Raw genomic sequence first — 17,926 nt, 5'->3', positions numbered from 1 at the left:
TTGTCATAAACACTTTTGAATAATTCTTCTCTGACATTGTGATGGTTATCTATATAGATGAGCTAAAGGTTGCCATCGATATAAAACAACAGTCATTGCTCCAGAGTTAAGACAAAACAGACATAATTTAACTTATCGTATCACAGTAAACTTGTAACTATAAAATTTCTTTATCTGTTGACTACATCAGACTTAAAGCTGCAGTGCAAATCTAAACATTCATAAACCTCTAATATGTTTATAATATAAAATATGATCAAATTTAAAAGGCTTGATTTATGATATAGCAGTTTGCAGTCTATGTAAAAAAAGATACATAAAATAAAATAAAATAAATAATAAATAAAAGATATATATGTTACGTTCAAATGGGTTTTTGTTTGATTTTTCCGCCACCTGCTGGACAGATTTAGTAGTTGCACAATTAAAATAAAATAATAATTCTTAAAGCAAACGTAAACAGTGAATTTTAAGCGCGTGTATCAACATTAATGTCGATATCAGACGTAACAATTGATGTTAGTATACTAATAAGTGTGGCGTTCTAGTTTAACACACTGTTTATAACATGCGAGTCTGCTCTTATGCTTCTTACGCAAAGTTCGTATCCTGCGCAAACAGCGCATTCAGCGGAAGGTCGTTTGTTTTCCTCAATGTGGTTGATCTTAGCGTCGCTGAAAGTGTTAGAAACTGTTATAAACAGTTATTATCGAAGTGAAAACACTACATTTTATTGTAACCGAGGATCTAAGTGCTGTTTCTGGACAACAAACAGCTGGTTCGTTGTTGCTGTGTCTTTTTGGGGGCAGTTTACTGGGTCTTTACGGATTTGGAGAAGAAACTGGAAGCTCTGGATATTTAAAGGTAAAAATAAAACAGTACATGGGATACGGTTTGTACTTTTAAGAAGTTTAACTGGGTGTTTCTGGATCATATATAGTCCTGTTTGACAATGTTTTAATCCATTATAACTGGCGTATTAAATATCACAATGAACACATTACAAAGCTCTTCAGCTTCCTTTAACACTTTCATCTCATGTTCATCTTTAATGTCTTCATCATTTCACATGAGATCATATACTCAGATTTTAGGGTTTTAAATTTATTCATGAATATCATTATAATGTCATTTTAAAGGAGTAGTCCAGAATAAACAAACATAGAAACAAACAAACAAATAAGGGTGTAGTTCTTTCATTCATCTTGATTAAGCACATTATCCTGGTCAGAAATTGTCACTGGATCTGGAAATTGTCCCAGAAACTCTGGGCTCAAACTGGGAATACACCTCAGAAGAGACACTAGTCATAGTAATTTAGTGTTAAACTGTTTTTAGACAGTGGGCTGAAACCAGAGAACCCTGATGAACCCATATGAACACAAATTCCATATTGACGGTAACCCGAGCTGCTTCACCATGTCACCTTCCAGGTCGATTAGTGAAAACAAATTTGCCATCTAATGTTTACTTTCTTAGTTCTGTATTAGAACGAGACTAATGCAGACAAATCAGATTGTAACAACCACTAACTTCTCATGGGAAAAACAACATTACAGTGCCAAACACATCATAAAAGTTTAAGTGTTAATGTTTTCATTAAAGTTAGGAGTTCAAATCCAACAACAAATGTTCAGTTTAAATAAAATAAAATACAAACCCCAACAGGAACGAACTTGTTTCGCAGCTGTTCCACAACACTGAGCTGATCTCTAAATGGATAAAAATGATAATGTGCAAATATTTGCTGTGGTATTAAAAAGAATAAAACACCTTGAGTTAAAAATTACTGCGAGCTCTCGTTGTATTTATATTCTGAGATCTAAGAACATGAAGGAATAAGTCTCAGGAAAAAAAAAAGAAAAACAACAACTTTTAGGATGATTTTTTTTGGACTCATGTATCTGGAATTCCAAGAACTCAGTTCCATGACTTGTGTTTCTTTTCCCTGAATTGATCTATGATTCCCACAATGCTACATCTGTCAGAATTAAGCAGAGATCCTGTGTTAAATACACCCTCTCACCCTCTCATTAAACAGGGAGGTGTTGTGGTGAAGGTCTTATACCTGTGATAATGACAGGTCCTAGACAAATGCTGACTAAAACAGTTTTACACTTTACTTGTTTAGTCAAAGCATCTAAAGATAAGTTTTTGAGAGATTTGGTCATGTTTGTTTGCTCTAGCATCCTGGTTGCAAAACGTTTTCTCTAGAATGTTAACTAGTGTTTTTATAAATGTTCATGATCCTGAGTGAAAAACAGCAACGTCCCTAAAAGTTATGAAATTCCTCAGACTTCGACATGAATGTCTTCAGTATAAAATGTTTTAAATGTATTCAAAATACATTCATTTATTTTATGCGTAGTTAAATATGCACGTGTGGGTAATGAATGAAAGCTAAGGGAACAGTTAGCATGATAGAATTAGCCTGATTCTAAGACGTGTATTTAATCAATTGAGTTCAACTTATTTTTAGAGTTTAAACTTTTAACATTTCACAAATTCAGACAGCAGATTTACAGAAGTATAGAAACAATAAAAAAAGCTAAAGTTTAAAATTAAGTTACTTTTACTTAGGACTTTTTTTAAAACCTAAAACCCTGCAGTACCACTTTCTTCCACAAGATGTCGATGATGAGTGTTGAACTTAGCCGGTCTTCGGAATCAGGTTTATTGGCCAAGTGTGTTGACACACACAAAAAATGGGTTCCAGCTGTTTGTTTGTTTTATTGGTAATTTGGTTCTTTGTTTTTTTTTAAATCTGTAAGCCAAAATAATAAAATGGTTTTGTTTTCTAATGGCATGTCTTGCAGAATTTAGAAGTATTGTTGTGATTAATGAGGGTAATCAGACATGTTAATTAATCACATGTAACATTAGCATGAGCATCTTGTATTAGCTATTGAACACAACAGCAAAGTAATAAGTTGTACCTTGAACATATTTAGATAATTATAGATTACAGTTAATTATATATATATATATATATATATATATATATATATATATATATATATATATATATATTAGTTTAGATAAAAGTCATTTAATTGTTTATCGGCTCAGGTGAAATTCATTATGTGCACATTTCTTTATGATATATGAGACTTTTAAGAGAAGGAGTCTCCAGTGTCAGGCATGTTACACAGCAGTAAATGTGACTACAATTGGATAAGAACAACAAAAGACAGATAGAATGTGTTGTTGTTAAATAACCAATTTTGTGGTGGTTATAAGTTTTCTATAACAGAATGACATATGAGTGTGTTTTTTTTGTAGAGAGGGATAATTGTGGCTAACTTTAGTACATATCTAACACCCACTGACTTCACATTTACTCACAGATTGAACATTACAGTTATTTGTAGCCTGTTGCCCTTGTACTGTATGGAATATTATGTAAACAACTAGTTAACTAGCAGGGCAGAATTAGCAAAGTGTGCAGTGTTGAATCTGCTCTTTAGAAAGCAATAAATAGCTAATGAAATTGTTTCAGATACATTCTCTTGTCATCCTGAGTACATGTGTGTACTAAAAATCTTCAAAAAAGTGCATATTTGTGTAAGGAATTGAACAAGGGTACGAAGAGGACGTTACTAGAACGTAGTGCTGTTGTCACAGATCGTCACTTCTCCTTTTTTCCAAACGGTGGCACTAACTTACTTTTACGGTGAATTTTTTTTTTTTGGCCAAGTTTTGCACTTTCCAGATGGAAGTTGGCATGCAGATGAATGTAACATCTGTCCTACACACATGCTGCCTGGCACCAGGAGACAGGAAATCATAGCGTTCTGATTAATGATGAGCTACAGCACCACTTTAATAGACGACTCCACCTTTTAATGGCTGCGTTTTATTGATTAGCTTTGTGTCACCCGCAACGTTTAAGAAGATCTTTCATGCAAAGTGACACGACACACACCGCGAGCTGAGGTTGTCATGGATGACGAGTGACTGCCATTAAATTTGTTATCGCTTTACATGGAGGCATTATAGGACAAAGTTCTGCTCATGGGCCATGTTGTAGTGTTTCCTTTTCTTTTTAAATTCACCCAATAACACAGCACAATTTTAACAGTAAAAAGGGTAAACGTACCCCAAATTTACTGTGTCGTCTTTAAAGAATCCAACAATGCATCGATTATACACAATGAATTTTAATTACATCTATCCAGTAACAGTATTATTTTTATATACTTATACAAATAGAAGTCAAGGTTTATACATATGAAGGAATGTGGATAAAAAATGATATAAAAAAATTGTAAACCGATTAAAAAAATATTAGCAAGCTAACATGGACTCGACTCACGGATATCGCAGAAATTATATAAAATATTTGGAGCACAGATAATATTAGGATTTCTTGTACAGCTCTTAGATGATTTATGTAAAATAAAACAAACAAACAAACAAACAGACAGAAAATTCTATATACAAGAAAATTGTTTCCCTAAATTGCTGTAATAAAAATTGAAAGTTAATTAGAAACACGCAGAGCTGTAAATCAGGTAATGTGACGTTCCACAATTTTTTTCCTAAGCTTTATTAATGTTTTTATTTGAGTTCATAAAAAAAACCCTGAGTCATCTGAAGGCCTGTTAAAGGTTTTTCATTGACTAATCTGAATCACATGGTAGAGTGAAGGTGTGCCGTGTGCCGTGACCTTACCGTATTTCATAACCAGCGTTGCTCTAATATGGCCATTGTTTCCGTATTTGTAAAAGCCGAGCCCTGTGTCAGAGAGGAGGTATGTGGAGTATCGCTTCCCGTTTTTTAGGAATGCCTCTCCCCCCTGGGTGCCGTGAGCAGATGAATAGGGACGTATCCGTGTTGGCAGAAAGTGAGAAGGCAGGAAGCCTCAGGTGGCCACGACGCTGAAGATCCTCAAACAAAGGAGCTTCAGGGCTCCGGCGGGACAGACTCGGGATTGTGAGAAGGTTCCCTGTCAGAGTTTTGTAAAAGCAGGAGGCCTTGAGGGGTCTCATGTTTAAGGCATTTGTTTTGCGTGAGAGAAAGAAATAGACAATCTCACAGACGAGCTTCTAACAGGGCCCCAAATCTTTTGACCTTTTTGGTCGTGTGGTGGAAAAAAAAAGTCTGCAGGTGCCACCGTGCCACACAAGTGCCCTCAGAACCCCCATGTGACTCCACTTCCTGCTTTCTCATAAACTCTACAGCAGTCTATTGTGGTTTTAACTAAGTATCTCCTGAGAACTCCAGAGAACAGAAAAGTTAACCTCCTCTGTGTGCGTGTGTGTGTGTGTGCGTGTGTGTGTGCGTGTGTGTGTGCGTGTGTGTGTGTGTGTGTGTGTGTGGTTTTATCAAAATAAAATAAATAAGAAGATAAAAAACAATACATTTGATATGAAACATGCTAGAAATAAAATTAAAATTAAAACAGAAATTCTTACCAGTGAAAATGAAGTATGAAGAACATCAATGCAGAAATCTAATCATCGCTTTTCTGTGTTGAATTGCTTTTAGTCTGCTTTTTGAATAAAATATACGAAAAACACAGCATTTACAAATTCGTTAAAAGTTCTACTCCCCCAAAACTCATCCTACTGGTTCTATTGCTATCACAGCAATAAAAGAAAAAAAGTAAAGTAGAAAGTAAAATGACTAGAAATCATGTCATGCAGTTAAATATAAATAATTTATAAATAAACAACAGCATGGGGGGCACGGTGGCTTAGCGGTTAGAACGTTCGCCTCACACCTCCAGGGTCGGGGGTTCGATTCCCGCCTCCGCCTTGTGTGTGTGGAGTTTGCATGTTCTCCCCGTGCCTCGGGGGTTTCCTCTGGGTACTCCGGTTTCCTCCCCCGGTCCAAAGACATGCATGGTAGGTTGATTGGCATCTCTGGAAAAAATTGTCCGTAGTGTGTGTGTGTGTGAGTGAATGAGAGAGTGTGTGTGCCCTGCGATGGGTTGGCACTCCATCCAGGGTGTATCCTGCCTCGATGCCCGATGACGCCTGAGATAGGCACAGGCTCCCCGTGACCCGAGACGTTCGGATATGCGGTAGAAAATGAATGAATGAATGAACAACGGCATGGGTTGAAGAAGTTAAGGTACAAGTTCACCTCACTGGGGTTATTAGTACCACAGCAATTTATAAAATTAAATATAATTTTTTTTGGTATTTAAAGAATGACAAGTTTTATTTTTTCCGTTTAACTCATTAGAGAATGATGTTTGCTGTTCGTTCTTACATTACAGCTATACAGTCGTTCCTGCAAAAGCCTTTCTTTTTTGTCATTGGATGATTTGTTTTTTTTTTTTTTGCTCCAGCACTTTGTACATTATTTATAAAATGTGGTGGACTGATAAAGGAACTGATGTTTTAGTTCCTTACACAGCAAGTTTTCTTTATACTGTACCACTCAAATTCTCCTCCTCAACAACTCACCAGAAATGTTCATATGTTTGTGTCCTGCTATGTTCAACACAACGACAACAAATGTTTAGGTCCATAACTGGAAACATGCGCAGATAGTTTTATTTTATTGTCTTCTTCATCCACCACCGTTCCTCCCTGGACCCTTTCGTCCCTGGACCCTTTCGTCCCTGGACCCTTTCGTCTCTGGTCCTGTTTGTTTTTGGACCCTATCGTCTCTGAACCCGTTCATCTCGGGAGCCTATCGTCTATGGACCCATTCGTCTCTGGACCTTATCGTCTCTGCACCCGTTCGTCTCTGGTCCTGCTTTATAAAAAGTGCTGACCCTTGAGACTTCTTCCCTGCATCCGTGCAGAAAACCGTGTCAACTATTCTACATTTTATTGCTGCAAAATCTCAGTTCATTATTAATAAATGAAAAAAAAATCAGCTTGGAATTCCGCGGTGTGTTGAGCAGCACTGATGAGCTCCATGGAACTGATTTTACAGTTAAAAGCTTCTCTGTTGAACAGGAAACAATATTTTCTTCATTCAGCAAGTATGATTTTTCACATGTATTCGCTGTAAACTTCCCCGTAGTGCAACTGTGGGTGTTTCTGAGACATCGCTCCGTCTTCCAGGGGTTTTACTTTGGTGTCTCAGAAAATCTGAAGAAAGTTACATCACTGTGTTTACCTTTCGGTTTCCTCTTCTTGGCCTCGCTCTTCTCGTACACATGCTTCCTGTGTGTGTGTGAGTGCGTGTGCATGTGTGTGAGTGTGTGCGTGCGTGTGCATGTGTGTGAGCGTGTGTGTGTGTGTGTGTGTGTGTGTGTGTGTGTCCTTGAAACGTGGGCATGCCTTCATTCCTCTGGTCTCTTATCATGTGCTTGTATCCCACAGTGTGTGCACTTATTATTTCTGGTCTAACACCATCATCACTAACTCAACAGAAGGGGAAGTCGCCGTGATGCCGTGACTGCTGCTGGAATTTTTTTTCATCATATGGACTGGGTCATGTGATGACTAGTGATGTCTGACTGACTGCCACCCATGTGACCTTTCCGAGTTCATGCCTTTTTTTTCTAATATTGGCATGTCATCGAGATACTTTACATCATGGATATGTGAAAGGTTTGTGTTTGTGGGGAATAAAACCCTCTGCGCCATGAAGTTAGAGGACAAAATGATCGATCAGACGCTAATTAAATAACAACGCGTCCTACTTTTAACCCGGTTATAGCAACACGTGAACCTCGTTAGTTCCTGTTGTCTTTCCCTCACCAAGCCTCTCTTTATTCCCTGTCTGGAAGGTAAATAAGATGAAACTTAGGCGTCTGTATATCACAGAGAAACTGATAACAGCGTAAACTCCTCTGTCCTGGAGAAGGTCACAGCTTTAGATCGTCACACTGGAGATTCGTCCTGAAACGCTTCTTTTTTCATCTCTGTAAATTGTCCTGTGTGTCGTGTTCCACTTTTCTTACAGAAACGCCACTCGACACACAACACAACACAACAACACACACACATCCTCTTCTTAACACAACACAACACACACATCATCCTCTTAACACAACACAACACACACACATCATCCTCTTAACACAAAACAATGCACACACAACACACATTCTCCCCTTAACACCACACAAAGCACACACAACAAAACACAACACACACTCTCCCCTTAACACCACACACACACACACTCTCCCCTTAACACAACACAACACACATCCTTCTCTTAACACAAAACAACACACACACAACACACACTCTCCCCTTAACACCACACACACACACACATTCTCCCCTTAACACAACACAAAGCACACACAACACAACACAACACACACTCTCCCCTTAACAACACACACACACACACACATTCTCCCCTTAACACCACACAACACACATTCTCCCCTTAACACCACACAACACACACATTCTCCCCTTAACACAACACACACACAACACACACACTCTCCCCTTAACACCACACGCACATTCTCCCTTTAACACAACACAAAGCACACACAACACAACACAACACACACCCTCCCCTTAACACAACACAACACACACTCTCCCCTTAACACAACACACACTCTCCCTTTAACACAACACGCACACAACACACACTCTCCCCTTAACACAACACATGACCACACACACTGTCCCCTTAACACAACACAAAGCACACACACAACACAACACAACACAACACACACATTCTCCCATTAACACAACACAAAGTACACACAACACAACACACACACTCTCTCCCCTAAACACAACACATCACAAATACAACACAACACACTTTCCCCTTAATACAACACACACACTCAAATTATCACAACACACACATAACACCACACACACTTTCCCCTTAAAACCACACAACACACTCTCTCCCATTAACACACACACTTTCCAATTAAAACAACATACACACAACAAAACACACACACTCTCCCATTAACACAATACACACACAACACAACCCAACACACACATTCTCCCCTTAACACAACTGCAGCTTTATGACCTCATTGTGTTTTCCTCTTTTAGAGACCGTGTGTTTTTGAGACCACCAGCGAGGTGAGTTAACAGTGGACTTTTAACCCCGGGGAGCGTCGTACACCGCGACAGGGCAGCATGCGGGCACGGCGTCTCTAAATGCACGCTTTGTTTCAAGGCTGAACGTGTTAAAGTGTGGTGGAGCGAGATTGTAGGATTGCAGTCTGAGCTGAATAGTGGTGCGTTTCTTCACTGCGCTGCTGAATAGAGGCATTTACAAGGAGGGAGACTCCCACAGACACAATGACTGAGAGGCTGTTCTGCACATGTGGGTGTGTGGTGTAGTGTAGTGTATTAGTGGGTAGTGTTGTGTAGTGTAGTGCATTATTGTGTAGTGTAGTGGAGTGTGTGGTGTAGTGTAGTGTATTAGTGGGTAGTGTTGTGTAGTGTAGTGCATTATTGTGTAGTGTAGTGGAGTGTGTGGTGTAGTGTAGTGTATTAGTGGGTAGTGTTGTGTAGTGTAGTGTATTAGTGGGTAGTGTTGTGTAGTGTAGTGTATTAGTGGGTAGTGTTGTGTAGTGTAGTGTTGTGTAGTGTAGTGTATTAGTGGGTAGTGTTGTGTAGTGGTGTAGTGTGTGGTGTAGTGTAGTGTATTAGTGGGTAGTGTTGTGTAGTGTAGTGTATTAGTGGGTAGTGTTGTGTAGTGTAGTGTATTAGTGGGTAGTGTTGTGTAGTGGTGTAGTGTGTGGTGTAGTGTAGTGTATTAGTGGGTAGTGTTGTGTAGTGTAGTGTATTAGTGGGTAGTGTTGTGTAGTGTAGTGTATTAGTGGGTAGTGTTGTGTAGTGGTGTAGTGTGTGGTGTAGTGTAGTGTATTAGTGGGTAGTGTTGTGTAGTGTAGTGCATTATTGTGTAGTGTAGTGTTGTGTAGTGGAGTGTGTGGTGTAGTGTAGTGTATTAGTGGGTAGTGTTGTGTAGTGGAGTGTGTAGTGTAGTGTTGTGTAGTGTGTGGTGTAGTGTAGTGTAGTGTAATATTGTGTAGTGTAGTGTAGTGTAATATTGTGTAGTGTAGTGTAGTGTAATATTGTGTAGTGTAGTGTAATATTGTGTAGTGTAGTGTAGTGTAGTGTAGTGGAGTGTGTTGTATAGTGTAGTGTAGTGTAATATTGGGTAGTGTAGTGTTGTGTAGTGGAGTGTAATATTGTGTAGTGTAGTGTGTGGTGTAGTGTAGTGTATTAGTGGGTAGTGTTGTGTAGTGTAGTGTATTAGTGGGTAGTGTTGTGTAGTGTAGTGTAGTGTTGTGTAGTGTAGTGTATTAGTGGGTAGTGTTGTGTAGTGGTGTAGTGTGTGGTGTAGTGTAGTGTATTAGTGGGTAGTGTTGTGTAGTGTAGTGCATTATTGTGTAGTGTAGTGTTGTGTAGTGGAGTGTGTGGTGTAGTGTAGTGTATTAGTGGGTAGTGTTGTGTAGTGGAGTGTGTAGTGTAGTGTTGTGTAGTGTGTGGTGTAGTGTAGTGTAGTGTAATATTGTGTAGTGTAGTGTAGTGTAATATTGTGTAGTGTAGTGTAGTGTAATATTGGATAGTGTAGTGTTGTGTAGTGGAGTGTGTGGTGTAGTGTAGTGTAATATTGGGTAGTGTAGTGTTGTGTAGTGGAGTGTAATATTGTGTAGTGGAGTGTGTGGTGTAGTGTAGTGTAATATTGGGTAGTGTAGTGTAGTGTAATATTGTGTAGTGTAGTGTAGTGTAATATTGGATAGTGTAGTGTTGTGTAGTGGAGTGTGTTGTGTAGTGTAGTGTAGTGTAATATTGGGTAGTGTAGTGTAGTGTAGTGTAATATTGGGTAGTGTAGTGTTGTGTAGTGGAGTGTAATATTGTGTAGTGGAGTGTGTTGTGTAGTGTAGTGTAATATTGGGTAGTGTAGTGTTGTGTAGTGTGTGGTGTAGTGTAGTGTAGTGTAATATTGTGTAGTGTAGTGTAATATTGTGTAGTGTAGTGTAGTGTATTGGTATGTTGTGTAGTGTGTTGTTGTGTCTGTAGTGTAATATTGGGTTGTCGTGTAGTGTAGTGTACTCTTGTGTGTCGTTGTGTGTCGTGTATCTTGTGTAGTGTGTTGTGTAGTGTGTGTCCTTTGGGTCGTGTCGTGTTGTGTCGTGGCGTGTTGTGTGGAGTGTGTTGTGTCGTGTGTCTTTGGGTCGTGTCGTGTTGTGTCGTGGCGTGTCCTCTTGTGTCGTGGCGTGTGTTTGTGTCGTGTCGTGTCCTCTTGGGTCGTGTCGTGTTGTGTCGTGTCGTGTCCTCTTGTGTCGTGGCGTGTGTGGTGTCGTGTCGTGTCCTTCCTCTTGGGTCTGTCGTGTTGTGTCGTGTCCATCTTGTGTAGTGGAGTGTGTGGTGTAGTGTAGTGTAATATTGGGTAGTGTAGTGTTGTGTAGTGGAGTGTGTTATGTAATGTGTGGTGTAGTGTTGGGTTGTGTAATAGTGTGTAGTGTGGTTTAGTGTAGTGTTGGTTTGTGTAGTATTTTTAGTGGAGTGTGTAGTGTAATAGTGTGTAGTTTAATAATGTGTAGTGTTGGGTTGTGTAGTGTTGTGTAACATGTAGTGTAGTGTGGTTTAGTGCAGTATTGTGTTGTGTAGTATTGTGTAGTGGAGTGTTGGGTAGTGTAGTGTGTTGTGTATTAGTGTGTAGTATTGTGTAGGTTTGTTTTATTTATAAAAGAAAAACACCTCAGCTGAGCATGAAGGTACAGTGTAAGGTTTATGTACATTGTGTAACAAATATTTCAACGTACAAAAACCTTACACAGAAACTTCACTGTGAAAGAAATGTAGTGAAGGAAAAGAATAACTCAGTAACATGACTGAGCAATGCATGATGATGATGATGATGATGGAGTTATTCTTCTTGGATGGAGAAGAATAACTCCATCATCATCATCATCATCATCATCATCATCATGCATTGCTCAGTCATGTTACTGAGTTATTCTTTTCCTTCACTACATTTCTTTCAGTTGTGTTGTGTGAAAGTGTGAGCTGGCATATCCTGACTTTGTGTGTGTGTGTGTGTGTGTGTGTGTGTGTGTGTGTGTGTGTGTGTGTGCATGCTGACGTATATAAGGCATTATCTCCAGGAGCCGGTGTTTGGTTAGGGCTGGGGCGCGTCATGATAATGGCCCATTATTGCAGCTGAGGCCTCATGTTGTTGTGTGCAGATGGACACACACACACACACACACTCGCAACTTTTTCCACACACCTGCGTTCGGGGATTTGCAGAACACAAGCTATTTTTGACCCAGCCATTAATTTTGCATGACACTAGGCCGTGCGGGTGACGTCAGGCCGTGAAGAAACACATGCACCGTTTTGTTGTCGAGCTTCACAATGTGTCGATTGTCTCGTGGCTGAGAGCGTGTGCAGTTTGTACACACACAATAGTGATCGAGTCCGGGTTCTCCTTACAGTCGGCTCCTTCTGAACCTGTACTGAAGGTAAAATCATAACCGAACCCCTCCCCCTCCCCCTCCAAGCTTGGACGTGTGTATAACTGGGACATCATCTGGAAGTGATCTGATCACCAATAAAGAGAAAAGAACAAAATGACTTATGTTTCTTCTTCCTGTGATCATCAGGAAGCTCATTGATGCAACTTCCTGTTGTATTTTTGGAATATTTTATATATTTCAAAAGCGTGAACAGGTTGACGTTTATCTGAACGTACGGCGAGGACACGGTACCGGTACTCTGCCGGGTCTCTTATGGGAGTTAAAATGGTTGATCTTGTTTTGAGAACAGTGGCATCTATAATGTCAAAAGAACGTTTCCCTTGTGTGTCTGTGCAGATTCAGTTGCGTGTTAACATGCATGACTGAGGTCTCGGGTTTGACCTCAATCATTGTTACGAGTAAAACACAGACACCTTAAAGCCTGCAGCTGCATATAAGCAAGCGACGCTGATTATTTACATTATGATGCTCAGTTTAAAAAAAAAAGTGTTTCCTAATCACTGCACAACTTGTGAGCCAGAAACATGTCTGTGTCTGTGTGTGTGTGTGTGTGTGTGCGCGTGTGTGTGTACTTTGGCTCCCCCAAAACACACTTCCTGTTTTAGCCATTTGAGGAAGAAAGATGTAATTTGTAGCATTAGCATGCTGTTCCTCTTTGACCTGGAGCTCCTACAGTACTCCTCTTCCACAGAAAGGAGAAACACTAGTCATTGCGTTTGGTTTCATCAAACACTGCTGGTAGATTTACTGGCAAACTGGCAGCTAACAGTTGGACAGGATGGAATGATCATCTAGTGTTAAAGTAGAAACATTAGCACACTGCACTTAACACCATGTTCTCGTCCCTCTACCCCCTCTTTAGAGGAAGGTTTCACACTGTAATGTAGAACCTTTTCCCCAGATGATGAAACTCTGCTCTGAATGTTTTACAGTGTTAACTCCTCATCACTGTGGTAAACGTGTACAGTGTGAAACAGTGTTAGAGTGTCACGGCTTGTCGCTTAGCAACAGAAACGCAGTCAGAACCTGAACAGCTCTTCGGCCTCGTATCAGGTGAAGACCAAAAAATGGCTCGGTGGACAGGGTCAGACGGCAAAACGGCGAACATCACAGAAGTGTGTGCTGTACAGTAGAGAGGAGGAAATACACCACGCTGAAAAACTAAAAGTCTGAGATCGAGGAACGAACGAACGTGTGGTCCGACTTAAAAAGAGAAAAAACACGAAGAACACAACAGAACCTGCTCGAGTGCAGAACCACAGAGCTGAACTTTTTTCCTCACTGATAGTCAAAGCGTGAGACGAGCCGTTATTTAAAGCGCCCGTGTGCTGGATTTATCCGATCAGGATCGTCGATACATAAACCAGCAAATCAGAAGAAGGTTACAGCAGGGTTTAGTAATGTACAGTGTGGAACATCAGATGATGAAGAGCCAGGATTCAGTGTTAAAGTAGGAGCAGTGTGAAACCTCTAACCACATAAAGCCAGGATTGTGTTTAGGGGAATTGTTTCATGTGTGAAAGCCCTGATGATCATCAGTGGCTCTGTATAACATATACAGTAAATCCACTGTGTGTGTGTGTGTGTGTGTGTGTGTTTTCTTGTACACAGTTGCATGTTGGAGAAAATGTCGTCTAAGTCGAGCTCTAACAGCGTGGCCCTGGCGAGGAGGACGGTACAGCAGCTCCGGGTGGAGGCCAATATCGAGAGGATAAAGGTAAGAGCGTTTGTATTGTGAACTTCTCAAATATTCATTTAGAGGCATCTCTGCATTATGAGCCGTCTCTCTCTCTCTCTCTCTCTCTCTCTCTCTCTCTCTCTCTCTCTCTCTCTCTCTCTCATTCAGGTGTCCAAAGCTTCAGCTGATCTCATGCGCTACTGCAGTGAACATGCCAAGTATGATCCCCTTCTCATGGGCATCCCGGCTTCAGAAAATCCCTTCAAAGACAAAAAACCCTGCACTTTACTGTAGTCACCGTCCATCGTCTTCTCCCTTATTTAATTAACATTGCCACTGAACACTGCCTTAACTCCACACCGTGTTAACATCAGTCAGCTCTAATCACAGACGAACACGAGCATCTGTGTGTTGGGAATAACGTACTGTGTGTGTTTGTTGTTTAATGCTGAACATAATGCATTCCAGGGAATTTGAGCAAAAACTGTGCCATGAAATAATTTTGCCCTCAGTATTGAACTTGTGGAAGTTGTTTGAATCTTGAAACATGAACTAAAAATATAATAATTTCAATTATTACGAGCGACACATTTAAAATAGCCGGTGATATAGTTGTGTAGAATTTTAGAATTTTAGATGTGCTTTTATATGAAACACTAAACAACACAATGATTTTTACTATAAAAAGGAGTGTGTTACCTTTAAAGAGGCCCACACCCCTTTTTTAAAGTTTTTTTAGTATTGACCAGTGATGTATCTCTCTCTCTCTCTCACACACACACACAAACACACACACACACACAGTGCACAAATACTGGTGTAATACACATTTGATATGACAAGGAAAGTTTAGACTTGGATAATAAAGCTGAAATCACAAAGTGTCTCGCACTACAGTACATACCACAGTGTTCATTGTACTTGAAGCTACGAGAACATCAGATTATATCGTTATATCTGATTACATCTGATTACATCACACTGCACCTTTCACATCTCAGTGCACCAGAGAAAAACACCTCCTTTGTCCCACTGACCTCAAACACTCGACTGTGTCACCTCGGCTTGTTACATGAACAATTTAGGACAAGTTATAGTTATGTTTTTTTTTTTTCTGGAGGTCGCGATATTGTTGGATTTCCGTGTACAGTACAGTTTGTGGGAATAAAGGATGAACTGAAGAACTATCAGTTGGGTGCCAATACTTTTGAGGTTTGAGATAACGTGCTTCAGAGGCTTACAAATACATGTGATGTAATGTCTCTGAAAATGTGAATGAAACCGTTCTTATGATATATACGCAAATTAAATACTCAGGTAAATTTTCTGATGCTAATTATTACATCATCATTCACTCTAATTAGCGACAGTAAAGGATAGTTTACAGATTTAAAAAATTAGGTTCTCTTTTTTCATTTTATTTTTGCCGTAGAGAAACTGATGTTACCATCATTATTTTTTTTATGATCGAAGCCATTAATTTGTTCTGATTTCATGTTTTTTTCTTTTTTTCGTTAATCTTGTTTCGAGCCTAAATCTGAAACTCACCAATCGTTTGTAAACATGTTACCATAGAAACAGCACTTGTGTATTGAGGTAACTCTGGTGCACGTTGCGATATTTCTAAGCTACGTCAGGCGAACGACGATAGTGATGGAAACGTTTATCTTGTTGTTTTCTGTTTAAAGGTCTATAAAGAAAAGAAATGAGGAATTTACTTCCAGGACCGAGGGGCTGCTGTAAAGTGGTCTCTGTTGATACACTAGCAGGTTAGCAAGCTAGCTAGTTAGTTAGAGCTAGTATGCTTAGAAACATCAGGGAATAGTCTAAACTACAATACACTTTTTATGCATACAGAGAAGACAGATCAGATGGAACATCTAAAGGAAGACAATTACATCAAATTGTTATGTAACGTTTCACAAAAACTATTAGACACATACAGAGGAAAACATACATCAGTGGTAACACCAATAAATTATGATATTTCAAGAAATATCAAGAAAGAAAAGAAAATTTAAACTATCAATACATGAATCTTCCTGCTTCTGTAATCAATCAAGTGGCCGTGACAAACCCCGCCCCTTCCTGGTGTGAATGGTTTCAGACCCCAATATGTTTGTATGCTAACATGACTCAATGCAGGGCTCTCAAGATTTGAAGACAGGCAACCCCAATCTTTTTCATTGGTTGTTGCGTTAACTCTTTCCTAGATAGTGCTATTTTCTGATTGGCTATTGTGTAGCCTTTTTTGATTGGCTGATAAGTGTCATGCTCAACTAAGAACTCCAGGGGAGACGCTCTTGATTCCTGCCCGGTTCCATAGAGACAGCGGTGCGGACTGATACGTTTTAGGCACTGCGGCTTATTAAATATATGATAAATAGTCAAAAAGTTTTTCTGCGTGAGAAAAGACCGACATGAGGGACTGTCACTCTCAATGTGTGACACTCGACAGCCCTGTCAATGTTTTATTCCCTTTGATTTATTTTCAGCTGACTGTAGTTCCAGTTGTGCCATGTTACTCAGTACTAATTCACTTGTTCTAATACGCTTCGTTTACGTCTCTTAAGCAACAGCTTGTATATGGATGAACTAATCTAATGCTGATAATAAGTGGATTTTAGAAACAAAGCTAAAGCTGGTGTTGGTCCTGATGTATTGTAATACATATTGTAATATGTATTGCAATAATATATTGCGTGTTGTGTAACTGCGTTGGTGTGTTTACTGTTAGTGACCTGGAATGTGCTGATGTGGAAACCTTGGCCTTTAGCCATATAAAGTCACACTCCTGTGTTTCAGGCTTTGCCTACTTTCCAACAGTCTACAGTCTACAAGCATTTCAGCTCATTACATCACAATGTGAAAGAATCAGTTCTTCTAGACATCTGAGATGAAGTAAGTAAGTAAAACACAATAAAGTGCATGTTACTTTAAGCAAACGATTTTCCCTTTGGCCCAAAACAACAGACACATTTCTGCAAGAAAGACCGTCTGTTTATTTCTGCACACACTGGAAGTGAATGTTGTTTAGTCAACTCTGTACTGCCGAAATGTCAGCTCCACCTGCATCACCTGCTCTCCTTGTGATCGCTACTTTCCAAAAATAACTCCATTGAAGATGGGGATGATGATGATGACTTCAGACTTGTTTTCTAAACTGTTATGCAGAAACGGAGGTCAAAATCTAATGAGTCTCCTTGTCATGTTACCTTGTGTCCTGGCAAAAGGATAGAAGTATGAAAATAAGTTTTAAAGAAACAATAAAAGAAATAAATATTTAAATAAAAATATTTAGCTTCATATACACTTGTAAATGTAAATTCTACCTGATCACCTTTTTCATTTCAGGATTATTACTCGTCACATTGGACAAAACAATCACCTGGCTATAGATCTGAAACTATCTAGAAACTAGCGTAGATGTAGGCTAGCATACAGTATACAGTCTTACCTGAACGCAAAGGGAAATTTGAGATGTTTTAAGGCTAAATACAACAATTTGTCGCAGCCCACTTCACACATAACAGTCCTGAACCTCAGCCAGGTGTCAGGTGTACAGCAGTGAAGGCCTTGTGATCATGACTCTGTTGTTGCAGGGGAAATTCCTGGCTTACATCACAGGCGAAACCTCACCTGTGACACACTTTTCATCCCAGCTGGGCGAGGTTGTACAACCAAAAGCACTGGTGTTGTCTCTGTAAACGTGGCTTCAACGGCTGACCCGGAAGTGGATACATGCTTTAAGAGCTCAAGAAATGGTGGTGCAGAAACCCAGCACTGATTAGTTTCCACTTAGTGTGTTTACACGTCCAAACTATTCTGAAATTCTCAACACG

General features: G+C 39.6%; 1 protein-coding gene across 1 annotated transcript; it reads left to right on the top strand.

Moving 5' to 3' along the window:
• Positions 1 to 487: 487 nt before the first annotated feature.
• gng12a (guanine nucleotide binding protein (G protein), gamma 12a) lies at positions 488 to 15,274 on the top strand. The gene is made up of 3 exons (XM_027158246.2): positions 488 to 864; positions 14,018 to 14,123; positions 14,253 to 15,274. The coding sequence occupies exons 2-3, from the start codon at positions 14,022 to 14,024 to the stop codon at positions 14,376 to 14,378; spliced, it is 228 nt and encodes a 75-aa protein (XP_027014047.1). The 5' UTR covers positions 488 to 864; positions 14,018 to 14,021; the 3' UTR covers positions 14,379 to 15,274.
• The last annotated feature ends 2,652 nt before the right edge of the window (positions 15,275 to 17,926 follow it).

The sequence above is a fragment of the Tachysurus fulvidraco genome, chromosome 22, assembly GCF_022655615.1.
Source record: "Tachysurus fulvidraco isolate hzauxx_2018 chromosome 22, HZAU_PFXX_2.0, whole genome shotgun sequence".
Classification (NCBI taxonomy): domain Eukaryota; kingdom Metazoa; phylum Chordata; class Actinopteri; order Siluriformes; family Bagridae; genus Tachysurus; species Tachysurus fulvidraco.
Note: the sequence above shows the minus strand (reverse complement) of the source record. Positions and strands in the feature narration are given on the sequence as shown.

Excerpts from the sequence above, each read along its gene's own strand:
- gng12a (XM_027158246.2), top strand. The coding sequence starts at position 14,022 with ATGTTGGAGAAAATGTCGTCTAAGTCGAGCTCTAACAGCGTGGCCCTG. Across the intron at positions 14,124-14,252 it reads CCAATATCGAGAGGATAAAG|GTGTCCAAAGCTTCAGCTGA; the intron begins GTAAGAGCGTTT and ends TCTCTCATTCAG.